At 36.1% G+C, this 27,707-nt stretch overlaps 1 protein-coding gene across 1 annotated transcript; it reads right to left on the bottom strand.

Annotated features, from left to right (window-relative positions):
* Positions 1-963: 963 nt before the first annotated feature.
* TMEM41B (transmembrane protein 41B) lies at positions 964-27,707 on the bottom strand. Its single transcript, XM_043903446.1, has 7 exons — positions 27,320-27,707; positions 14,618-14,735; positions 12,379-12,507; positions 6,148-6,241; positions 5,416-5,520; positions 4,170-4,308; positions 964-2,601 (listed from the first exon to the last, which is right to left on the bottom strand). Exons 1-7 carry the CDS (start codon positions 27,438-27,440, stop codon positions 2,432-2,434), a joined length of 876 nt encoding a protein of 291 aa, XP_043759381.1. The 5' UTR covers positions 27,441-27,707; the 3' UTR covers positions 964-2,431.

Genomic DNA, 27,707 nt, shown 5'->3' with positions numbered 1-27,707 from the left:
AAAAAGATGGCTTTATAGAGAAATCATTACATAAACTACTTAAATAAATGTTTACTTGTACTTACCTCTACAATTTAAAATTTAAATGCTTTAAGCTTCTCCAAAGCCAAATATAAAAATTAAAGGTTTAATATTTTTTTTCTTTGTTCTTATAGGTGAAAATGTGCATCAGAATTTCAAAAGAATATTTTTGTTCAATACAAACTTCCATGAAAGAAATCCCAAGTGCTATATTTGAGGTTTTTTCAGTACAATTTATTCTTCTTACATTTTAATTTACATTTGTTAAATACCTTAGAAATATTACACTCAAAGTAATAGACTTCCAGACAGAGACCATTAACTAAGAAGGAGCAGTCTCACTAAGTCAGCTTCCCTAGTTAGTTTGCTGGCCTCCTCACTATTCACATACTCTCTGGTGCTTATTACTATGTAACTGTCTTCAAGATATGGCTGAAGCTTGAATCTACATCTGGCATCAGGCCAAGTCTGTGAATCCATGAATACAGGCCATCAACTGCATTTAGGGTACAGCCTGCAGAAGGCTCTTTCTTGACAGTCAATGATGATGAATGTGGAAAGACTGGATATTCTCTTGGGAGGAGAAAACATACCCCACCTTAAATGACAGCTACAGTTTTCTAACAGAAAAAACAATTAGGAAAGGGAAAAGATCAATGAGACGAATAGGGAAAATACTCTGAGAATAGAGTAAGTACAATATATACATAATGGAGTAAACAGGCTGCTCCTGAGTCCATACTCTTACTTTTATTTTTAAAAGTCTGATAAAAATTTACTCAATTACATTTTATACAGTAATATTTAGTGAGCTTTGTCCAAAAAGGCTATGTTTTAAGTTTGCTTGTAAAAATAATGAAAGCTTTATCAGTCTCTGGTTGATAAGAAAGGAAGAAAACCCTGCTAGAAATAACAATAAATAATTTCACACAAAAGGCCAGGTGACATAAGAATAGTATATTAATGAATATATTTTCTTTGTATTTACAATAAATCCATTTGTTAATACTGTGATAGAAAAAATAATCAGTCCACATTATACAGTAGAAACAGGCTTTGAGGCTGATCATACCTCTCACAATAAAAACATAGAAGGATTTCTTCCACAGCTAAAGTACTTTTCAACATGACAGTCTTGGGTGAAGGTAAAACTGACAGAGCACTTCATGTCCTAGAATCAAGGAATCGAGGGTATTACCATTAAGGAAGCAGCAAAAAGCTGTTTGGTTTTTCCAGGACTATTTAAATATAGTAGTTACCATATGAGAATTTAATTTTACTTTGAGATATAAAAAGTAAAAACCCTCAATAGGGAAACTGCATTAATCAAAAGCAGCCCCAAACAATAAAGCCATCAATAGAGAAATGAAACAAGGCATTCTTATGTATCATGCATAAAAAGGATAATTACATAATACATACTTTAATGACCAGACTAATAAATAAATCTGATAAATTTTACAGTCATTGGAACAAATAAACTATGTTCAACCACTTAAGTGTTATACTGCCACTGCTTTTGTTTCAAAATATTAAGTAATATAATTAATCTAACATCTAAAAACTGCATACTTTGAATGTTTGCTTTTTTGATCCCCTTTTGAGATAGTAAAGGGGAACCATGTAATAAAATATTATCTGAATATAAATTATCAACACCAATATGATACAATTGGAATTGTGTATATGCACAGTGTAAATATTTTGAAAACTAGAAAAAAGATGAAAAGAGACTGGTCAGAATTTTAAATTTCAGACTAATCCATGATAATCTAGAACAGAAGATAAAAATAAAGTTCACCAAATAGATATAACTTGATATCTTTTCCAAATTCAGTAGTCCACTGAAGATGCAACTTTTAAACAAGTTTATTATCTCAAAGGTAAAAAGAGGAAGAAAATGTAAATCTCTTTTGAGCTTTAGTTTTCAAGTTTATGCTCTCAAAAAAGGCTTGACATTAGTCAGAACAGCAATACTGTATCTTTGCTTTTGAACTTTGTATTTGCTTTTCCTATTTTAGCTATAGTACTGAACAGAGAGAAAAACATTAAATTATCAAGTCAAGGGTAACTATTTACGGCAAGCTCATGAAATATATTAAATTGAATTAATCAGCTGGGTCAAGAATTTCCTACTATCCTGCTATGCTTAATACCTATAGTCTTGGAATAGTAATTTAAGAGATGTCTATCGTAACTACTGACAGCACTTTTCATAGTATGTATACCAATTTCCACTTTTACTTTCTTCTCTCCTTTGCCACTTAAACGCATTATTTTAACCATCTGATAAGAAATTTTATTTTACAAACTCCTGTTCCAATTACTGAAGAGGTGATTGTAACACATAAACCTGCCAATCCTGAGATGATGATGATGACTATGGGAAAACTAAAACCCAGAGGATTATTCACTCAAATTTCTGCTTTAGTTTTTTCTGGAAGATGGCTGGCAGAATAGAAAGAAGAGCCAAAATCATTAGAACAAATACTGAGTTCCAGGAAACAGCTTCCCCTGCTGTTGTAAGCTGGTATAGTGTTGTTCCTGCCTTAATTGCTACAAAAGAGGGAGGTGCAACACCTAAAATAAAAAGTAAAAACATACATTAAAAAAACAATCAATTCTTGTTAAAAATTAAAATTCTGTGTGTATAAAATTTCTTTAAGAATACAGTGACTTACAGTTTTTAAATTTTTAATTTAATTTAAAGCCCCTCAAGTTTATTTCCATATAAAGAATTCAATTTTTCATAATCACCTCTTAAGGATATTGAATTAAAAAACCCAAAGAAAGTTTCCAGGAAATAATTTTACAAAATTTATCAACAGCCTTAAAAAAAGAATGTGCTATGATCCGCCAATTTCAACTTTAGGAGATACTAATGTATATAAGCAAAGATCTGGTCTCAAGGATGTTCATCTAAGAATTATAATTCAAAAATCTGGGGAAAAACCTCCATCTTTGAAAATAAGATTGAGTAAATTTTCATTCACTCTTGACATTTAAAATAAATGTCAAGTATATTTAAAATGAGTGGTAGGAGATACTCAGAAATATAAAGATACTCAAAATATATGAGTAAAAGGGCACTTTGTACAAAAGAATGGTGAAACCACCATTTTTATTAAAAATCAGAACTGGAAAAATTACTTTAGCCAAAGCTGAAGTTAATTTTATCTCTAGGTATTTCATCTGTAAAATAAAGAGACAGTACAAAAATTCTCTCTTCTGATCCCATAAATGTAATATTATTTTACAAAATCCAAAAGTAACCCCACTAAGATATTTTTTCCACTTTTATGGAGAATCCGCTAAGACTTTCAGCTTTGTCTATGAATTCTTCTAAAAGTAGCAGTAAGTACTAACTTAAAGGTTTAATGTAATACACACTCAACACTTGAGGAACATGCTTATTTTGTTGATATCTAAACAATTCCACTTAAATTTAAAAGAAACGCAGAATATTCTTAGTAAAAGAACTACCAGAATTCACAAAATATACAAATGAATCTTTAAGTCCACTGATTAATTTCAAAATTAAGTGTTAGCTCCTCGAAAGCAAGAATCTTTTTGTTGATCCTTATTTCCCCTATACTTTTGGTAATGCCCATAATGAGTACTATGTCAATAAAAAGAAAGATAGGATCAATTCTTTATTGAAAATTAAAGTTCACTATTTAAGTACCTCATTAGAAGACAAAGGAGAAAGTACTCAAAAGAGGCACTTTCATTTTTTTTTCTCTCCACTGAGGGAGAGAACGGAGTTAAGAAGTCCTGCATAAAAAAAAAAAAAAAAAGAAAAAGAAGTCCTGCATAATTCTGTATGACCAAAAGAATATCCAGAAGACAGTGCTCTTATTTTATAAAAGTAACAAAAAAATATTTAAATCAACACGATCCAACAAACATTTCTGAACATCAATTTACATAGACCAGGCTCTGTGACCACCAGTTATATAAACCTACCCCAGTTGGACACGGCTAGACATGTAAACAATGAGTTCTGTAACATGCATGAATTCATAAACAAAGACAAAAGTCTTGGCAGGTTCTCCATAAAAGTGGGAAAAAAATCTTAGTGGGGTACTTTTGGATTTTGTAAAATAATATTACATTTATGGGATCAGAACGAGAGGCCTTGGCCTTACCTAGAAAAGTGCCAATAAAGAAAACTTTCAAGGGCACATTTATCACAGGAGATGTAATATTAATAAACCAATTAGGCAGAAATGGTGTTATTCTCAAAAATATAATGTAGTTAATGAGATGTTCTCTGTGACGTTCAACCTGTGACAAGAAAGAAACAAATTAGAATGAAGACAAAGCCAATCCTGAAAATAAATTGCTTATTATAAAATACCTTATTTCAAATTCTTATCCCTGATAGCTCAGCATTTACCCAACAGAAATTATCAAAAAAGGAGTTTGAAAATGACAATGAACTACTCATCAAATGTTCATTATCAGATCTAAATAACATCAGATGAAAGTTTTTATGATTGTGTTTACAGCATAATGTTACACTATTAAAGATGGTTTTATATCAGCCTAGATAATATGGCTCAACAACATTTTAAACCTAAAAAGGCAAAATTAAATTTATAACTATATATAAGATATCCAGCGGTCAACTTTTTAAAGCTTTTAACTTCCTATAAAGGAAGGGCTAGTATCAATAAACCTAGCCTCCACTTTTTAAAAAAATTCAGATAATCTTTGTCATTACAATTTACTTCACATGAGTGAATTCATCATTGACAAATGAGCAAACAGAAACATTCAGCTGATGAAATAAAAGCACTGATTGCAGTTTATGCTAGATCTTGCCATATAAATAATCATTTTGATTCTGGGCAAAATGCTTAATTTCTCTTAATTTCCTAACCTATAAAACAAAGGGATAAATATATAATAAAATTTCTGATTTAATAATCTGTTTCTTCTGCTTTTTTCTTAGCAATACTATGTTAGACTTTCCTGTGTAGTATATCAATATTTATCAGTCGCAGTCTTTGCAGAGGTCCTAACAGAAGATAACAGTTCTTCCCACTAACGAAATGCATTAAAGGAGCTGGCTGATACAAGCTGTTCAGAGACCCACTGACAGCATCCTGCATCAACACAAGCGAGGTGTTTAAATACATGGATGCCTTTACATTGACACTTTGATTTTTCTGCTGACTAAACTTACTAGGAATAAAGAATTCACTGTTATAGACACAAAAAATTCATATCTGAAATTATTAACATTATTTGCCTACTGCTTAATTTTATTTTTGCCAAAAGATCATTTTTATCAAAGCCCTGAGTCAGAGTTCATTTATGTAGATATTAGACACTGACCTCCCAAGTAGCCAAAGGATTGCATCAAATAATTTAAAAATACATGTTTACCTGTTGTGACCATTTTACTGCTTTCTCTGTTAGGTATTTATATACAACTGGCCTCCCAACTAAATAGGAGAGCATATAGCAGAATGAGGCACCGAGTCCAGAACACTAGAAAACAACAAAAACTCATAAGCATTTTGTACTTTTCCATCTTACTCACATGGATATATTCACCTAAGGCAAAACTCAACTAGTTTCTTTCTTTTGGCGTACAGGGAGGTTACTCTGCATAACACCTCTTATGCAGAGAGCAAGAACCCATCTAATTCAGTCCTTTCTCTCACCAAATTATAACTAAAATGAGACAACTGGAACTTATGATTAAACTTAAGAGACTATATCCAAATAGTTCACATTAGCCATTAACCTATGAATAAAACCTCAAGAGCCAATATTTTTTCAATTGCTACGCTTGAAAATACCACCCCCCAGCCCTGGGACTTAACTTCTTGTGCCCACCAACAACATTCTTGGACTGTTTGAATTACAAAACAGTATTGGAAGCAAAGGCTAGAACAGAGCCTATAAATGCAATTAAGTCTGTGATATCCCTCTTCTAGAAAAGAGACAAACTCTAACATCTCCTTATGGAGGGACTTAACAAATACTACTTTAATACTAAACACCTCTTAAAACTAAGTTTATGCTTCCAGAGACTAGGATGCCATCATCATTCCAATCATTCTATTTAAAGTTATTTTTTTCTAGCCTCCCAATTTCATTTTAAATACTTACCAAACAAACAAGAAATAAGGCTAGTGGAAAGGGATAAAGAAACCCTGAGAGTATACTGAGAAATATAGAGCCCGGAATAGCAAATGTTTGCAAGCTGTTAACTTCTAAGTTAAGGATTAAAACATAATTAAATGGATTTTTCAACCACAAATCCAACAATCTAGAAAAAAAGTATCAATGCAGCAGTTACATGTTAATAAGATTATATCCATATTTCAGTATTAAAAAATTAAGTGAAATTACACCCAAAGTTTAAAACGTACACGATTACTCAGCTGTAATACCTGTAACCTGAAGCTTACAATTTACTAACATTATCAGAAATCAATGCTAATTAGAGTGTGTTACTAAGAGAAAACCAAGACAAATGCCGAATGTGTACCAGACAGAGAAGAACTAGGCACTTTAGGGGAACAGGGACACAGAAAAAAAGAAAAAGAGAACGAAAAGGTCTTCAGTAACCTTGCAAATAATATACTTCTCTAATACATTGGATTTTTACTCTCAAATACTTTTAGGAAACATGATTTCTGTAGACACACAGGTACACAGAAGATTTACTATGCCTAATTCAATGTGTGGACATTTACCTCAACTTACTACTCATTAAAAAAAGGACAAGGGTTACAAAAGATAGTAAAGTCATAAACAAATCTTACTTTTAAATAGGATCTTTTTTCTACTTCTCTGGTTCCTAGTTTGGGCCTGGACCTCTGCATCAACCATAACATGATTTACTTACAAGTCAGACGGAGTGAATTCCTTCAATATCTCTGTACTTTAAAATTTCTATCTTCACTCCACCTGTTTGCTCCCTCTAGTTTGCACTTTACTCTTGCTTTTGTTTCAATCTCCTTCTTCCTGGGTTCTTTAACTTCTTGCTCTTTGACAGATTCCTCCTGCATAAAACCACTCAGATGCCTATAAACTAAAGAAAACCTGGGCTTTTTCCTTGAGCAAGGTATCCTATCCAGTTATTGCCTCTCTCATCTTCACTGCCTTAGATTCTCTCCATGTCCCTTGCCAACCTGGCTTACTCATCCGCCACTCTACTGAAACCTCCTTCTGGCTGAAAGTAATGACTTTTTCTCAGTAAGAATTTCTGAGTAATCCCTGCATAAGGTTAGATATCCTTTAATGTGAAACTCACCTCCAGTGAACTGTATTTTTCGATATTACAGATCATTCCTTCTCTAGCTTTTTTCTTCTCCTTACCCTCAAATCTGGAGATTGTTAGCCAATCTCCTCTCACTTTTGATAAATTCAGTTATTTCCATGTATATGGACGCACACATGGCTTCAAGTATATGGTCATATGTATCTATAATGTTGAATTCTCTTACCAATCTCAAATTTCCCTGCTATCTATTGGACGCCTCCACTAAAAAGTTTAAAAATTACACTTATTTATTTCAGGGCTCTTTAGAATCTTTTAATGGAAAGTCTCAAACACATATGAAAGATGAGAAACTAGTATTATGATGCCCTATATACCCATACACAGTTTTAACAATTAACATACAACCAATCTCGCTTTCTCTGGATCCCTTACACGCAATTAGATTGAAGCAAATCCCAGACATACCATTACAAGTACAACTACTTTAATACCTTTAAGATAAGGATTCCTTTTCTTAACACAACTATAATACTATTGTCAAAAATTAACTATAACTTCCAATTGATCTAAGTAGCCATTTAGCGTGTTCACAATTCCTACATGCCTTTTTTTTTTTTGACAGCTGGTTTGTTCAAATAGGGAATGAAAGGGGTTCACACATGGTATTTGCTCACTATTAGCAAATAAATACAGATTTTTTTTCCCCCTTGCAATTTACTTATTGAAGAAATTGGGTCATTTCTAGAATTTACCACTTTTTGAATTTTGCCTATTGTACCCCTTAGGGTGGTTTAATATGTTCCTTTGTCATTTTTAAAAATTAATTTTTGTTGGCATACACCTGATTTACAACAGGGGCTTCCCTGGTGGCTCAGTAGGAAAGAATCTGCATGCCAATGCAGGAAACATGGGTTTGATCCCTGGGTCTATAAGATCCCTTGGAGGAGGAAGTGGCAACCCACTGCAGTATTCTTGCTTGGACATCCAATGGACGGGGAGCCTGACGGGTTACAGTCCGTGGGGTCTCAAAGAGTTGGACACGATTAAGCGACTGAGCACGCACGCATGCAGTTCATTTACAACGCTGCATTAGTTTCTGCTGCACAGTAAAGTGAGTCAGCTATACATACATATGTTTATATATATTGTCCCTCTGTCATTTATCTTGTAGTAACAAAGCCATTTTCTCTGCACAGGGATATAATTTGACCTTAACTTCCCAGCTCTGTATAGACTGTGTATGTTTTTCTCTGACACTGAAAAATCTTGGTTCTTAATACCATAGCATAATTAGCTATTTCCTTACATATTAATATATATACACATATATATGTATGTGTGCATATATATGGGCTTTCCTGGTGGCTCAGACACTAAAGAATTTGCCTGCAATGCAGGAAACCATTAGTATTACATATTTTAAAATTTCAGAACAATACAACTGAAAAGAGCTTAAGATTTCTTTCAAACTTTTTTTGTCCTTAAGATTTACCCCAGAAGGGACACAAAACCAAATTAGTTTTTTCAAGGAAATAACTAATTCCTCTTGATAGCCAAATCCGTATCAACTCAATATATTGTTAAACTTAAAAAAAAAAAAATATTGTTAAACTTCATTTTGCTTTAGATTCTTTAATTTTGTTAAAATATACTGAACATAAAATTTACCATCTTAACCATTTTTTAATGTATGGTTCAGTAGCATTATGTACTTTCACACTGTTGTGAAAGCAGTCTGCAGAACTCATCCTGCAAAACTGAAACTCTATATCCACTAAGTAACATTCCCCATTCCTTCCTCCCCCAGCCCCCTGACAATCATCCTTTTCCTTTCAGTCTCTATGAATTGGGCTACTCTTATGTGTATGCCTAGTCACTCAGATGTGTCCAACTCTGCAACCCCACGGACTGCAGCCTGCCAGGATCCTGTCCATGGGGATTCTCCAGGCAACAATACTGCAGTGAGTTGCCATGCCCTCCTCCAGGGGATCTTCCCAACCCAGGGATTGAACCCAGGTCTCCCACACTGTAGGTGGACTCTTTACTATCTGAGCCACCAAGGAAGCCCACTTTTCATGTGAGTGGAATCATACAGCAGGTCTTTGTGATTGGTTTATTTCACTCAGCATAATGTCCTTAAAGTTCATCTATGTTGTAACATGTTTCAAAACTTCCCTCCTTTTTAAAGCTGATAATATTCCATTGCATGTGTATAGCAAACTTTTGTTTATCCATTCATTGGTTAAAAGATCTTGAGTCTCTTCCATTTTTTGGCTACTATGAATAATGCTGCTATGAACATGAGTGTACAAATATCTCTTGAGACCCTGCTTTCAATTTTTCAGGTATATACTCAGAAATAGGACTGCTAAATCTTGCTTTTAATTTTCTGAGGTAACATCATATTGTTTTCCATAGTAGCCACACTGTTTTACACTCCCATCAACAGTGCACAGGGGTTTCAATTTCTTCATATCCTCACCAACACTTATGACTTCCTGGGGTTTTTGTTTGTTTTTTTGATTAGTAGCCATCTTAACGGGTGTGAGGGTACTTTAGATTTTTAAGATTCTTGTTTCTTTTTTCATTTTGATTTAGTTGGTTTTATACCTGTGTGAAATTATTTACTTGGTTCTAAAGTCAAATCTACGCAATGAAGTACACTTGGGGAAGTTCCACTTCCACCACTGATTCATCTCTCTCTCTCTCCCCTCAGGTAAACATTTTTATTAGTTTTTAAAGATATCCTCTCTATTGTTATCCACAGCTCAAAAGTCCTCGATGACTATCCAATACCAAATAATATTCTAAATTCCTTAGCCTAGTACTCAAAGTCCTCTACAATCTGAGTACAACGTCCAACCTATCTTCCTAAACTTATTTCTCAAATCCTCCCCTTCTCACTTCCTACACACCAACAAAACTGGACCACTGATCACTTCCTTACCATGCCCTGTGCTTATAAGCTCTATTCTAGACTTTGTGTGTCTAGAATGACTGTACTGTATCTCTACCCGTAATTCTCATTATTCCAGATGGAAACAGTTGTTTTGCTTTTTGAACACTTAAACTAGACTGTACTTAGCATATAATTAGTACTTTAAAAAAAACTGGCTAAATGGACGAAATCTAAGTTAAAATTAGTGATTGTAACATAAAAAGTAACAGATATAGGAGTTTGAATTAGGTAATACCAATGGAAGTACTAGTACTGCACTGCTGAATACAATGGCTACTAGCCACATGTGCTGTGGAGACGAGTCATTAAAGTGTGCCTGGTCTGAACTGAGATGTGCTATGAGTGTGAAATACACACATTTCAAAGACTTGGTTCAAAAAAAATGTGAAATATTAGTAATTTTTATGTGGTTACATTTTGAAATTATATTTTTGACATTTCAGTTCAAATAAAATATATTAAGATGATTTTATTGGGGACTTCTCTCGGGGTCCACTGATTAAGATACTGTGCTTCCAATGCAGGGGACACAGATTCGATCCCTGGTTGGGAAACTAAGATTCCCACATGCTATCCGGCCAAAAAAAAGAATATGCCAATATCATTATAATAAATATTTTTTAAAAATTGTTACTTTTTCTAATGTGCTAACTAGAAAATTTTAAAACTGCAGGTGGCTCACATTATACTTCTGTTAATCAGCACTGTACTATTAATTATATGCCTTAAATACCCTAAGATAAGTCTCTTCTTGTACACTGAATTTTAAAAAGTATCTTTTTAACACTCAGAACTTAAAGATTCCAAAGTGTAAAATAAATAGAAAATTATAAGAAAATATGGAATTAACACATTATCCTATTAAAAAAATCTAAAACAATGCAGAATCATTACAATTAATTAAGCAAATAGTTAACCATATGCTATAAAACCTGAACTGACAATATTAACCAATGATTTTTATCAAATGTATTTACAGTAACAAACCTATTCCTATACTTTCAATTCACTTTCTACTAGGCACTTTATTCTTTTCTACTAATTTGCATATGAATATTAAAGACAACTAGGCTATAACATTTGTTCTCCCATAGATGGTCAAGATTCACTTATGCTAACTGGCTGACTTGCCATATGGTTGGGGATCCCTTTTATCCTCCAGCCATGAATCCTTTCCAAAGCTAGGGGGCAAATTGGACAGAACAGACCATTTTCCAAAGTAAATAGAAACTATATGTCTTGTTCACAAAATGTTCACAAAAACCTTATAAAAGCCAAATGAAAGGGATGAATCAAATTTGTTTCTTCTTTGGGGAAAATATTTTATTTTATGGCTAAAGTTTATAAATGGAAAATAACCTCCAAGCCTAACACTTTGGTTTTCACAAATAAGTGATGAAATGGAAAGCATGTGTGTGTGCACATCAAGAGTTAATGTCTTTCATTACCCAAGAAGATATGGAAAATACACGGTACTAGAGTAAAAGATATAAAAATTAGAAACTAACATCCACAAATTGGAAGGTTAATCACCAGTTGCACAGGCAGTTTGAAAATATGTAGAAAGAATAAAGCTATTTTCCTGCCTAGTTAAATTATAATATATATTTCTATATAAAACAAAGGAATACATACTGAGAATTGTAAAAAAATATCATATCTTTTAGAAGACTAATGATCCTGTATTTTTTTACAAAGAGAACCATTAAATGGAAGAAAAAAATCATGAACAAATGATTCATAGCATAGTATCTAGAAAAGCAAAAAATTGAATACAAACTATAACTTCAAACCTAAGAGAATTTTAAAAAATTATGGTAACTATTAATTCAAAATTATTATTTAAATTAAGACCATCGATTAATAATCCTAAATAAAGTAACTATCTTAAATAATACAAAGTAAAGAAAAAAGTTTATGATAAGTGAAATAAGCAGAAAACAGAAAAACAGGTAATAAATATTTAGAAATGACAACTGAGTTGAAGAGACAGGATTAAAATGAGAATTTTTTCATTCTCATTTTTCAATATTTTAATGTTAACTGCATGAGCAATTTTTAAAACGAAAAAGTTATGTATAACTGAGCAGCAGATCTTTCAAAACCTTTTTCTTAAACAAAACTAAAAAACATTTTTCAGTTAAAAGGATACAAAATATATGTAGCAAAATAAGCTACAAGTACTTGTACATAAAAGGTGTCCTTATATTTGGATAAAACTTTTCCTAGAGCCTTGGCATCATCCATATCTCTGGGAACCTTCATATTCACTCTTTCTTCTCTAAAGAAATAAAATTAAAGTGAAAAAAATTTTAAACAGAAATTTGCCAAGATAATTCATATCAAAGTCAAGTAAGTACAAAACATGAAGTTTTATCCAAAATGATTTTGATGCCTTGATCTGTAATATGCTAAGTATAAATTCACAAAATTTAATTTCAAAGTCTATATATCATTTGCTTTTTAATGCTTCAATATAGTTTTATGAGACATATAATTCATATGAAAATTCAGGATGACCCAAATTAAAGGTTAAAAGCATTTGCTCAAACACTGGAGTCAATTTTGAACTAAGAAATGAATCACTGACGTTAGCATATTTAAAACACACTAAACATCATTTTGGGTAATTCTCATGATAAGCTACAGTAAATAATTAATTACAACCAAAATTAAATATACATTTCAATGAATTTACAGTTCATATCTTTTCTTTAAGTATCCCAGCTTAAAGTTCAGATAAAAACTTAAACACTTGTTACTTTCTATTACTTTTACTTTACATTTGGTGCCTTGTTTGGAACTGAATGTTCTATTTATAAAAGCCCCAAATAATCACCTTTGTGTTTAACATATATTGTTTTCATTTGTTTACATGATAAAATTTAATCTTGCAGAACAATGATAGAAAGCTCTTAAAAGTCCTATAAAAATAGCAGGTAGACTAAAAAGGGTTTTCTCTGTAAGTTTAAAAGCTAAAAAAGTTCTTTATGGGGAGATGCATACATCTCATACATATACACACACAGAAAGAATAAGCAGAATATAGGAGATTTACAACAGCACATTATTATATAAAAGTGTTATAATTCTTAGAGCAGACTGGAAGCAAACAATCTTAAATTACACTCAATATTCTTGCCCTCTTTCAGTCAGTACTCCTTTGATAAAAATGAGAAAAGATCTAAAACTGAATGATACTAGTATTAATGAAATAACATGCTATCCTCCCAAAGGCATTTTCATTCATGTAAGAAATTAAAAGTATTAAAAATAAACACATTTAACTATAAAATTTCAAATATAAGGAAGTGTTAATGAAAGAAATTAAGAGGAAACAGGAACTTCCTGATACCCTGAAATCACATTTCACAGTTATCCATTACCACACCAAGCTGGCCCTGGTTGAAAGTCTAACCATTTATATTTTAGTAGTCTCTCACATAATCTATGATTACCCAAGGGTGTTATCATTGTGGTTAAATAACCCAGGGATATTTCACCCTCATAAAATATGCCTCAGGTCTATAATCTTTTCCCTGAAATTCAAAAAGCTCTGAAAACCAAAAGTTCTTTGTAGCTTGTCAGCAAAAATTGATCCACATGTATATAAAGTTATTTATAGTCTTTTATGATACAAGTTTTTCTATGTATTTGATTATGGGGTACTGTCCCAGATCCTGCTGGAGACACTACATAATATACAGTAGTTATTCCATGTTATCTTTCCAAAATAGAAAAGCTCTAAATTCTGAAATACATCTCACTCCCAAGGTTTCTGCTAAGGAATCGTGGGTGTATACTAGTAAGACAAGTCTTTTTACAAGGTGCATTTCACAGCAGAAGGTACTTATTCAAGCCATATCATTTCTATAAAACAGGGAACAGAAAAAGAGCCAGTAGACAGAGATGTGGTAGGGAGGTAAATGGACTGAATAGAGGCAGACAGAAGCTGATCACAAGGAAAAGTAGGAAGGGAGAAAACAAAAGTGGAAAAAGGGAAAAAGCAGAGAAAAAGAACATCAGTATTTCTCAAACTGCAGGTCAATTTCTATTCTAGACTGCAAGATAAATTTACCTGGTCACTACTAGCATTAAAAAAAAATAAAATGCAATAAATTAATGTGGTTTATTTTCCAAAATTGCTTGAAAGCCATTAGAAAGATGCTTAGAGGAGAAGAGCTAGAAAAACCAGACACAGAAAATCAAGAGACATACTTGGAAAGAAGTATTTAAAGACAGTGTCAGTATGAACTTGCTACAAACCATGAGAGTTGATACACAATCATCATGACAGGTCTGTTGTTTAAAAGTAGTTAAACTTTTAATACACTTTCATCTCTGTAAGTGCCTTACAGACATTTTCTATTTTTTTTTTTTAGTATACTTACTCACTAAGCTGAGGAAAATTTTTATATACCAAAAACATAACAAAAGCCGCAGACAGGAAAACGGACACCAGTATAAGAAGTGACATTCGTGCTGAGCCAGCTTCTGCACAGGCTTTCTCTGAAAGGGGAGAAAAAGTTGTAATTAAGATAAATATAAAGGAAGAGAGTATTTCGAGCCAGTAAATAATTTCCTGAAAGAGTTTCCTCTCGAGAAACTGTTCACACTTTTGCCCAAAACACTGTAACATAAAATTTTAAGTACTACCATATTTGATGTTTTATGAACTGGCTATAGTTCTTCTCACTGATATACGCATTTCAAAAGCATGAAAAAACAGAACAGCAGAATTTGTAGCACTGATTTGTGGATAAGCTAAAGGGGAAAAAACAGCATTGCTCTAAATGCTATCACTGACTTGGAATTTTATGTATCTACATTGGGAGCTGACAGCATAGGCAGAATGGCTTCATAGGAAAAATGAGCTAATGTGGCAGTTACTTCAACTGTCCTAAGAAAGAACCTGGAGATTGACCAATGCAACTGATGAATGTTACACTTTCTGTTTATATCAAGGGCATCAGAATAGAGCTGAAGCCTAGATGTTTGGGGCGACTCTGCCTGTGATTCCAAGAATGGGAGAATATGTTTGTGTTCTCCAATAAGGTAATCTTAGTGTTATCTTTAAAAAAAAAAATCTTATGGAAGATGACCGTACGAAATGAGAGCCAGGATACTGCAAGCAGAAGAATGAGCAGGGTGTTTTTACTGCAAGCAATCGACAGTGAGGAGGTGGGGATACCTTATAGTCCTCACTGGGGAAGAGGCAGGAGAGGGTGGCTCAATTTGTATTACCTACATTTACCATAATCCCATGTATATACTGATGACATTCAGGGGACTAAGAGACAAACATGTATACTATAGTTGGGATTTATTATTTTTAGTTCTCTGAGGATGGCCCCTCCCTCCCCTAGCTACTGCCCATATAACTTTCATTCATGCTTTTACAAAGCACCCTAAACAAAAGTACAGGACTACCTGTACTCAATTCATTAATTTAACAAATTATCCTTCAGGAACATTTATAAAGGTGCATTAGGTGTCACTGCCTACTCCACTAATGCTCCCTTCTCCGAGGCCTAGCATCTTCCTCAAGTCTCCCCCACTCTTCAAAGGGGCTAACCTCACTGGCCCTATTCTTATCACTGATGCCAACACTCTACCCACCCAACACATAAGGCTGACTGGCCCATGGCTGGATACCTGACCCAAGGACTGGGATTGCCAAAATGTCATTTGGGTTTTTCTTAAGATGGTATGGAGAAACTCAAACAAACTTTTTGGCCAACCCAAGAAAAACAATTCATTATTGGCTGACCACATTTTCTCTTGAGAATATGAACTAAGAAAAAGAGATACACTATTGTCAAGGTGTGGTAGATCTTGAGGTCAAAATGTCAAACGGCAAAAGGACACAATCAAAAGACATGGCAAGCCAAAGATGTGTACCAGAAAATCCAAGAGGACAGGTTCAAACAGAAACCCAGAGAGTAGAGACAGGAAAGGAAGCTAACCCTCTTGTTGATTTCTACCTTTCCATTTCCCTTGAAGCCTGGTGAGAATTCATTTCTTGCTCCTGGATACCAGAGAGACTGTCTCATTCTTAGAGAGCAACCTCACTTTTTATTTCTGTTGGTTTAAACTGACTTCTGTTCCTTTCAAAGGAAAAAGTTTTAACTTTTTACACTCAGTTTATCCCTTAGCTCATTATGGTGGTTTTATAAATGTTACATCTGAATTAGCAGAATTTTACTACATTCCATGTTGAACACAGAGCAACAGAAAACCATCTAGTCTCTTGCTATTCAGTGTGTTCTGTGAACTACATGAATAAACACTATCAATGAGTTTGTTAGAAATATAGATTCTCAGGCTAATATCCCAGACCTACTAAATTAGAAGCTGTATTCTAATAAAATGCCCAGGTGATGGTATATTAAAGAAGCAAAAATCTGTCCCATCCTTCCTATTTTTTGCTAAGTAACAGAGGCCCAGAGGAGACTGCACTATTTTTAAAAAGTCTTAAGCAATGAGATAGTGTGTAGTATTAAATATATTCCCAAAGCACTTTAATATCCATTTATAATCAACTCATAACTTCTGCTGAAATAAACTGCTTAGGTTAGTGCTTTAATATACTAAATATAAATTATTCTTATTGGTTCATTAAAGTATGTTTTCTAAAAGACAATATTAGGTTTACTGAGTTCTACTATGTGGACACTAAAGTTAATTTTTTTTAAATCTTTTCCAATTTTCTATAGTCTAAATTTATCACTAATCAGCTCAGCCTCCCAACTAGGCCCTATCATTTTGTTTCATTTTAATCTCAAAAAGGACTTTACTTCAAAAACCAAGTCACAGATAGAAACTTATCTGTTTACATCACACTTATAAAATTTATTGCAGGAAAGAAAGGGATGATAAAACAATACAAAAGATGTCTTGAATGGAGTAATAAAGCAGTCACGTGAATGTGTGTGTTAGTTGTTCAGTCATGTCCAACTCTTTGCGACCCCATGGACTGTAGCCCACAAAGCTCCTATGTGCCTGGGATTCTCCAGGCAAGAATACTGGAGTGGGTTGACATGCCCTTTTCCAGGGGATCTTCCTGACCCAGGGATCAAACCCGGGTCTCCCACATGGCGGGCAGACTCTTTACTGTTTGAGCTACCTGGGAAGCAATAAATAATAAAGCAGTCATGCTTGCCTCTTAATACTCTGTTTCATTACCCCACTTACATATTTATATGCATGCTTTGTTGTGACACAGAGAATTAAACAAAGACTTTAAACATCTGAGGTGGGTCAAAAGTGAAAAGGTCTCTTCAGAATCTTATAACAAACATGTAATTTCCCATTACTTTTTTGCCCTGATTATGATACCTAATTCAATGCACACCTTGAGGACTCCTAATAAATCAGATCTACTCAATCTAAAAAAAAGAATAATTAGCCAAAAGTTACAAAATATCAGTGCACTAAAACCAATTATATGAAAAATGTGGTTTTAGTTTCTAAGTAGGAACCCTATTGAAATATAGACTACTCTTAAGGCTAAAATGGTTAGTTTCTTACTTTATAAAATAAAGAATTACTCTACTAGAAAAGAAATAAGGGTAATATATAGGTACTGAGTCTGGGGGCATAGTTTTCTATAGGCTGACATCAAAGCAAAGACATGATAACATAAATGGTCTGTATAATTTTTCCAGAGTCCTATTACTTCTTAAAGATAGGAAATTAACTTGCCCCAGCCCTCACTTTTCACTTACTTTCCTGCTAGAATCAGGTCTAGAGTACAGAAAGGACTGATATAAATAATTTAATATTATGGGCATCTTTTAGAATCTTTAAAACCATTAGTTTCTGTTTTGTTTTTCATCCTGTAGATACCTGTGGACACAAGAATCACAGCTAAGACTAAATGGCTGATTTCCCCTCCTTTCTGGGAACATCTCTTTAGGATCTCTATTATGCAAGGAATGCACACAACGGTAAAGCTGCATAGGACTATCTGCTGAGCATCTATATTGTACAAAATGTTTGGTCAATCTATGCTAAGAAGCTGGTAACATCATTAGCTAGATTCCCAAGGAATGAGACAAATGGGGTTTGAAATTATAGGAAAGCAAGATTACTGGGCTGGAGGAAGGCAAGATTCACAGAACAGGTGGAAATATAGTTGATTAAAAGATAAGTTTACAGTCTTCTAACCTGTCCTGGAGCTAAAAGTATATTTAAAGAATCCAATAGGTGACAGTCCTCCTTAAATTACACAAGACATTTTGCACAGTAATAACTATAATATTTTTCTCCCCATCATCAATTCACCAGTCCTAAGTGAGAGGTCTGAATGGAGAAAGGTGTGAGACATTGAAGTGGACTACAGAACACTCTGGCCTCCTGATTTCACTAGAAAAGACCCTGATGTTGGGAAAGATTGAAGACAAAAGCAGAAGCGGGCAGCAGATGATGAGATGGTTAGATGCATCACCAACTCAATGGACATGAATCTGAGCAAACTCCAGGAGAGAGGATGGGAGCCTGGCGAGCTATGGTCCATGGGGTGGCAAAGAGTTGGGCATGACTTAATAACTGAACAATAAAAACAAAATACTACCCTGAGTCTTCCTTGAATACACATTTCTCTGACCGCTACTTATTGCCTTACAAGTAGGATGATGCCTTACAGTTGGATGATGAAATATGTAAGACATTTGTTGAACAAAATTAACCTCCAGGTTTAACTCAATACCTACTCACTCTCTAAAATGAAATGCTTTTTCAAGCATTGTACTCAACACAATGTAAACACAAGAAAACAGTTGATAATGCAATAAAACTAAGTGACAGTCAACCTCAAAGCTCTCCATCCTTTCACACAAAACCTGCAAGTAGGGAATGTTGCCTATTACAATTCAATAATTCTTTCTGAGTACAGTTCTAATAATTCCAGAAGCTAGCATGCAATTCATTTAGTTCTGAACCTAGATTAAAGTCATAAACTTGGGAATTCCCTGGCAATCCAGTGGTTAGGACTCTGCACTTTCACAGCCGGGGGCCTGGGTTTGATCCCTGGTAAGGGAACTAAGATCCCACAAGCCTTGTTGCACAGTCAAAAAAAAGAGTCATAAACCTTGTTTTAATGGTGATTCAACATCTAAATGTGTAGCATACATAATTATAATGCCTCCTCCTTCTGGTTGCATTAGACACATGTTATCTAGCATTTAAAGCTTCCGACAACAGTGCTCTATACATTCATTAACCTCCAAATCTTCCATTATACTAATTCCCATTCTCAATTATCCCATTATCTGTTTGCCAACCTCTTTCCAGGGCCAAAGGTACTGTGAGAGAAAGATCACTGTGCTCTCTTGGCCAACAAGTCATAGGTTTCAAGCTTTTCTGTCTTCAATTAAGGTTATCACCAGCAAACAATAACGATTTTACAGTACCCCCAAAAAAGACTACTTCAAGTCTCTTCAAGCCTTTAATTCTACTTCCTCCTATTCTCAACCAGCAAGGCTGCCTCCACAGCTTCCCAATCTCCATCTCAAGATCTGTTCTTGTATTATCTCCCCTGGCCTCTTTCCTCTTATCTTCGCATTAAATGCCAGCACACTTCCTTCCAGATCTTGCTCTCAGAACTAACTCTTCACTGAATATATTCAACTCTTCCCACTAACAAGCAACTTTTCTCTAACTTCAAATATGCTTATATTCACCCTGAAAAGCCAAAACTTAACCTTAATGCCCCTGTAGTAGCTCTCTACTTCTTCTTACTTTCATATCGATACTTTTTTGAAGAGCAAAAAGGATTATGTCTACAAGATCTCAGGAATCACTCTACTGCTCTTCTAGTACTCTTAATTCTTGACATTCAGCGTTTTCTAGATCTACATGATCCTACCACGGAGGAAGCAAAAGACCCATCTCTCCTGAAGACATAGTTTACAGGGACACTAGCAAAAGTTTTTTTATGGTTACAAGAATCTATTATAACACTGCTAGAAGTGAATTTTATTTCAAGAGCTTAAAATTCTTTAAAATTATGTATTAATAATCAAAAACGGTACTTTCATCTAGTATAAATTTAAACAACTAAAATAACTTTTTTATAAAATACAAAGAATTAACAACTTCAAAAATACATACAGAGAAAGCATATTTGCAGGTAGCAGAAGAAATAGCACCACCTATTTTGTATGAAGGGGCTTCCCTGGTGGCTCAGAGGGTAAAGTGTCTGCCTACAATGCGGGAAACCTGGGTTTGATCCCTGGGTCAGGAAGATCCCCTGGAGAAGGAAATGGCAACCCACTCCAGTACTCTTGCCTGGAAAATCCCATGGATGGAGAAGCCTGGTAGGCTACAGTCCATGGGGTCGCAAAGAGTCAGACACGACTGAGTGACTTCACTTTATTGTAGGAAAGCTCATTCTCTGATGTTTGTGCCCTGCATATCTGCTACCATTCAACCCACAATGCTCATTCACGATCATCAACCACTTTCAGGCACTTCCCCTTAAGAGGATAACAGGCAGGAAGGCCAGGGGTCTCCAAAAGGAGGAAATAGGCTGCAAGTGTCAGACATTTTTTTCTCTCTCCCTTAAGCAGCAGGAGGAAACATTCTCCATGGAAATGTTTTTCTTAAGCTATGTTAATGAAACTATATATTTGCTTTGGAATTTGCCTTTCTTCAAAATGGTTCCACCTAAGACTAACTTTTTCCTTTTCTCAAACCTTGGGCTGATAATAGCTCAACAAACCAGCATTCATATCAATTGTTTTACAGCTGGGGGATGACACACCTTGCACCATCCTATCTCAAAAATGCATATTGTGGGAGAGGGGCCCGGTGAACCTCCGTCAGGTCTCTCTTACCTGACTAAGAGCTTTCTAACAGACATAAAACAGCTTGTTAAGACTAGCGGGGGAAGCACTCTCTGTGCCCCTTCTGCTGTCTATGTCAGAAGCTTTCTCTGTCCACTTTTACACTTTAATAAAACTCTGCTACACAAAAGCCCTTGAGTGATCAAGCCTGGTCCCTGGTCGCGAAGTTAAATCTTTGGAGACCACGAATCGGACACCGTTCACGATAAGCTATAACCCTATTCAGCAAAGACCAAGCTTCAAGTAAACTTCAAACTAAAAGATACCTCCATTTAGAAGATTTACTCAGCCTCAAAAGTCTTAAGACTTTCATTTCTATTCAACTTTAGTCACCCACTTTCAGAGACAAAGTTCTCACACCACCTGAGACTGCTCTACCTTCAACATTTTAAGCTTCAACATACCATTCTTTGATCACCTCTGTTCTTTCATGAGCTTAACACCTCTATTTTCTCCCTTCTGTTGGGCTCCTCGCTTCTCTTCCTTCTATGCCCAGCCTGTGTATCCAACACCTTTCCTTATAGCTAATCTAACCTGAAATCAGTGTTTCAAAGCTCACTTTTTTCACTCCCATACCAAGATGGCTGAAAACAAATATAGAAAAATCATTGGAGAAGGAAATGGCAACCCACTCCAGTATTCTTGCCTGGAAAATCCCATGGACAGAGGAGCCTGGCAGGCTATAGTCCATGAGATCTCAAAAGAGTTGGACACGACTTAGCCACTAAACAACAACCATCCATCCATAGTCCATCCATAGTTAGAGGTAATTTGTGTTACTCTTTTGGAGTGATGCTAAATAACCTGTTTGTTAACATGTGAATTCAAAGCACTAACTGATTTGCTCTTGGAGCATCTGAAGCTTCCAGTCTGAGGAATTCTCAGGTTTCTCTAGGAAGAGGCATGACATATGAATCTGGAATGACAACAGCCAAGTCAAGAAGTCCCCCAAGGGCCAAGGTCACAGGGGTCAGAACCACGAGAGGGTGATCCTTGAGCAGATGCCCAGGATGGAGACAGAGCCAAAGGGTGGACAGCACCCCTCCCCCCGCTGTGGCCACTGCAGGAAGGTTCCTGAGAGTCACAGGTCCACTAGCCTCCTCCCCATCCAAATGACTGCTCTTCAACTGCTTTCTGTGAGAATAGTCTTAAATGGAGTCTTTGTTTCATAAACGATGGAACTCTGTTAAAAAAAAAAAAAAAAATCATGAGTGACCCATCACAGAGATCCATGTCTTTGGGAGAACCGACTTAGCCTCATTCCTACTTCCTTGTTTAGGTTTTGAATACACATCAGGCTGAGCCAATTAGGTTATTCTTCAGTTCAGTTCAGTTCAGTCACTCAGTCGTGTCCAACTCTTTGCGACCCCATGAATCGCAGCACACCAGGCCTCCCTGTCCATCACCAACTCCCCGAGTTTACTCAAACTCATGTCCATCGAATCGGTGATGCCACCCAACCATCTCATCCTCTGTCATCCTCTTCTCCTCCTGCCCCCAATCCCTCTCAGCATCAGGGTCTTTTCCAATGAGTCAACTGTTCACATGAGTTTCAGCTTCCGCATCAGTCCTTCCAATAAATATTCAGGACTGATTTCATTTAGGATGGACTGGTTAGATCGCCTTGCAGTCCAAGTGACTCTCAAGAGTCTTCTCCAACATCACAGTTCAAAAGCCTCAATTCTTCGGTGCTCTGCTTTCTTTATAGTCCAACTCTCACATCCATACATGACTACTCTAAAAACCATAACTTTGACCAGATGGACCTTTGTTGGTAAAATAATGTCTCTGCTTTTTAATATGCTGCCTAGGTTGGTCATAACTTTCCTTCCAAGGAGTAAGCATCTTTTAATTTCATGGCTGCAATCACCATCTGCAGTGATTTTGGAGCCCCCAAAAATAAAGTCTGACACTGTTTCCACTGTTTCCCCATCTATCTCCCATGAAGTGATGGGACCAGATGCCCTGATCTTAGTTTTCTGAATGTTGAGCTTTAAGCCAACTTTTTCACTCTCCTCTTTCACTTTCATCCAAGAGGCTTTTTAGTTCCTCTTCACTTTCTGCCATAAGGGTGGTGTCATCTGCATATCTGAGCTTATTGATATTTCTCCCAGCAATCTTGATTCCAGCTTGTGCTTCTTCTAGCCCAGCATTATTCTTACCCTCTGACAACAGTAGTAAGCTCAGGGACAAGCATTTTATCTGAGGCAATCTAATCAGAGTGACCAGACTTTCATTGATAGCACTACGAAAAATAGGTTCAAAATTATCAAGGAAGCATTTAGCTTTACCTGGACCTTCAAGAGAAATCAACCTTAAGTAAAGCTGATATCAAGTAAGCAAAACAAGGTATGAAAGAAATCTGATCCTGATGATATTACTGAGCCCCTGGTTCCAGACTAAAGTCAGTGAATCCCACTTAATCCCTCTACTTTTTAGTTATATGAACCAATAAACTTCCTTTCAGCAAAGGTTTCAATTGCGTACTCTACTGATTATAAGCAAAAGAATCCTGATATATAATATCTGGGTTGAGTCTGACATCAACACATCATACTAAGATATCTTGATTGATGTCTAGTTGCCAATTTTACTCTTAGTTCTCAGTTATCAGTAATCAGAGCTTCCTTCTTCTTCCTCTAAGCTAGTACTCAGCTCACAGCAGATGCTCAAAGGATATTTGTTGAACCATATTAGCAAGGCAGAACCTAAAACAGGCATCTAAGAAGGATTTATTATCCAAGTTCAAACAATACTGTCTTCTAAGAGCAGTAAAACCAACTTCAGGACAGTGTTTCTCAAACATTTTTGGCTGCATTCCACAATAAGCAATGTATTTCATACCATGATTTGATACACACAAAACTATATGACTGAAAAATAAAATTAAAAGAATACTTACCCCCTACTACATGCAAAGAACTCTATTTTTCCTTCAATTTTTTAAAATGGTTCATGATTACCTATCAAATTCATTTCACACTGCTTACAAGGGGATGACCTATATATTGAAAAATGTGGCCTTAGGAGTTCTCTTAGATCAAAATGGGGAACTTCGATGACTTGCTAGTAAAAAGATCAGCCAGGGCAAACAAAAGAAAATAAAACACCTTGTCCAGGTATTCTTGCACAAAGAGTAGGTCAAGAGCCTCTTAAGTATTATTACCTCTTGTGTCTCACTTTTTCTAATCAAGCAAGAATTAGACTTTCAGTGTTATTGCCCTGCTCAAATCCTCACAGTGGTCTTCAGTGTGTAAGACTCAAATGTCAGACTGAAGTCAAGGTGAAAGTGAAAGTCACTCAGTCCTGTCAGACTCTTTGCGACACCATGGACTATACAGTCCATGGAATTCTCCAGAATACTGGAGTGGGTAGCCTTTCCCTTCTCCAGGGGATCTTCCCAACCCAGGGACTGAACTCAGGTCTCCCGCATTGCAGGTGGATTCTTTACCAGCTGAGCCACAAGGGGGCCCAAGTCAAGGTGATGAATCCACTAAATGTACCAAATACTGCATGTGAAGGGTAAAATATTTCTTTTTTAATTTAGCCGCTCCAGGTCTTAGTTGTGGCATATGGGACCTAGTTCCCTGACAAGGAATGAAACCTGTGCCCCCTGAAGGAATGAAACCTGTGCAGAGTCATAACCACTGGACCACCAGAGAAGTTTCTAAAATATTTTAAATATACACACTATGACAACTACTATTCGCCAAAGTGTTATGTAGATGTATCAGTTAATAAAAACAAACTTATTTAAAGTGTCATGGAATTTACAGAAATATTCAATTACTATGTATTCAAGAGTTACTGCATTTTTTTCCTCCAAAACTTTTCCTTTCTGAATACCAAGTTGCCACCTACAATTAACAAAAATTATTTTTCATAATAACTTGGAAAATCAGTTGCTAAGTGGTTACTACTGACATCACATCACCAGCTAATTAGCCATGCCCTACTCCAGGGGTCTTCCTTACCCAGGGATCGAACCCAGATCTCCCACATTGTAGGCAGATTCTTTACCATCTGAGCCACCAGGGAAGCCCAAAAATACTGGAGTGGGTTGTCTATACCTTCTCCAGGGGATCTTCCCAACACAGGAATCGAACCAGGGTCTCCTGCATTGCAGGCAAATTCTTTACCAGCTGAGCTACAAGGGAAGTCCAGCTAATTACCACCAGCAAGGAACTTACACCCTATCACGTAAGGGGTCCACAAAATCTTGTACACAAAAAGAGAATTCCTAACACCAATTAAAAAGAAAGAAAGAGGCAGAGGAAAAGAAAAACCTGAGAATCATTAATAAGCAGATAGATCAAAAAAACATCCTTTGCCTAGGACTTAAAGCCCTTTATACTAACATCATTTTGACCACGGCCAACATTATCTCCTACTACCAACCAACAGAACTAGTCCACTCCTGACAATTTTATCTCTTTATAAACATACATGAATGGTTCACACTAACTTTCAAGCCTAATTTCTCCTCTGCTCAGAATCCCTCTTGGGTTTACTAATCCAAACCCTACTTCTCTATGAAGGCATACCTTCACATCTCTACCCTGACTTCCTAAAGATTTGTAGTTTCTTGACAGCATCACAAAAATAACTGGTGGATGTGTTTTTCTAATGTGTTTTTATAAAATAAGATAAACAATTGTAAAAGCCCTTTGGAGGTTTCAAGGTCTTATTTTCCGAACAGCTTTAAGTTAAAAAAAAAAAAGTAATAAAGCAATTGATTGCTATTCCAAACCAAATGATAATCTTTAGGGATGACTTATCTGGTAAATACTTTTTCAAAATACCCTTGGATTACTGTCACTCTCAATCACAGCATCTTCAAAAGAAGATTCCTGTCATTTACAGTGTATTTATACTTTGACAACAATTCATTTCTGGGTGTTTGAAGTTATTTGGCTCTATGTCTATGAGGTGGAAAAATATCCAAATATATAAAGCTGAAAGACCCAAATCAGACTGGAGGCATCTTAAAATATTTTAAAGTAAAGTACCATTTTCTGCAAGACGCTTTCTAAATTTTCCATATATTTTAAATTTGATTCAAAAAATTCAGCTGAATGTTAAACATTATCTCCATTAAAGTGTGCAATACTTTATTGTTGACTATAGTTAACAATGTTGCTAGACACTCTTAAAAGATCCTCTCTTTACCCATCACTGGTGGAACACATCAGTGTGAGGTGGAGACAACTAAGCTAACAACTAAATGGAGACATCCATTTGCTACAATCACTCCAAGTTTACTGGACAGAGGAGCCTGGTGAGCTACAGTCCATGGGGTCCCAAAAGAGTCAGACACCACTTAGCGACTAAACAACAACTCCAAGTGAATGGGCTTTAAAAGCATTTAAAGAGTTTAATCACTTCAACTGCTGAAAATTCTAGCTCAGAGGGCATCAAAAGTATTTAGTTTCTGGGTATACTTTTTTCCTTAAAATAATATTTAAAGCCCTGAGAAATTCCAAGATGGAGTAGTGCAAAAAAAACTTAAGAATAAGAGACCCTTAGCCGTAATAGTAATTACTAACATTTATTCAGCCTTCACCTCAAATAAGCCAAACATCACTCTAACTCCTTCACATGAATTATTCTGTTTAATCCACGCACCAACTGTAAGTAGATATTATTATTATCATCAGCCCCCACTGTACAGTTCAGTTACTTAACTTTTAAAGGATAACAAGTCCAAAGTCATAAGTGGTAGAGGAGGGACTCAAACTCAAGTGTTCTTGCCACCTGGAAGAGGCATCTGGACGTATTAATAGTTAACTCCTTGCTTTTAGCCCCTACTTCACTAATCTGGCTTTGTGACTTTGTGTAAGTTATATATCCACTCTGGACCTCAGTTTCCTCATCTGTAAAAAATAAAGCAACGAATGCTAACGTTCCTTCCAGTTCTGCCTGGCTTTAATATTATCAACATTACAATGTCCCTGAGCGTCAACAAGCCAGCGTTTCATTCCTTTTTTTAGTTGAATTCAACTGAAAAAAAAAAAAAATCAACCATTTAGAAACCCACCACATTTTGGTGTCTGGCCTTATGGACAGTGGGCACAAGGTGGGCAGTGGCCGTAGCCGAGGTCTTCCAATATCTCTGCTCCCGCTCCCGATGCCCCCTTTTCACCCGCAAATCCCCGGTACCCGCGGGGGCCCTTTCTCCTCCGAAACCCCTCCCGGCACACCTCCGCCTCTGGGCCAGGCGCCGCGCTGGTTCCCAGGTCTACTCACCTTTCAGGTGGTCTCTGCTGCCCGGCGTCGAGGGACCCCGCGTCCCCGCTGCCTTGTCCCCCGGAGGGGTCGAATGGAGTGCCGCCGTTTGCGATCTTTCGACCGCTCTGCCTTTCGTCATGGTTGTTTCAGGGTAGGTGGAGGAAGCGGGGTGAGGCCGCTCCCCCTTAGCAACAACTCCGCTGCAGGATCCTAACAACACCCAAAGGCCACAGCACAGCCACTTCCGGGTCGACCACCTCACCTGAGCCGACCTCAGCTCCGCGAGCAGTGACGCTGAGCTGAGATCTGCAGCGCCTACTCGGGCTAGGCTCCGCCCCGCACCGCCCCCTAAGGCTCGCGCGCTCGCGCCCGCCCAGTAACCGCGAGACAAGTCAAGGTCCCCGCC

The sequence above is a fragment of the Cervus elaphus genome, chromosome 1 (assembly GCF_910594005.1).
Source record: "Cervus elaphus chromosome 1, mCerEla1.1, whole genome shotgun sequence".
Classification (NCBI taxonomy): Eukaryota; Metazoa; Chordata; class Mammalia; order Artiodactyla; family Cervidae; genus Cervus; species Cervus elaphus.
The sequence above is the reverse complement of the archived record's forward strand: the minus strand, read 5'-3'. Positions and strand labels throughout refer to the sequence as shown.

Coding starts and splice junctions, on each gene's coding strand:
- TMEM41B (XM_043903446.1), bottom strand. CDS start 27,440: ATGACGAAAGGCAGAGCGGTCGAAAGATCGCAAACGGCGGCACTCCAT. Junction 14,736..27,319: donor CAGCAGAGACCACCTGAAAG/GTGAGTAGACCT, acceptor CTCCCCTTTCAG/AGAAAGCCTGTGCAGAAGCT. Junction 4,309..5,415: donor CAGTAAAATGGTCACAACAG/GTAAACATGTAT, acceptor TTCTTGTCACAG/GTTGAACGTCACAGAGAACA.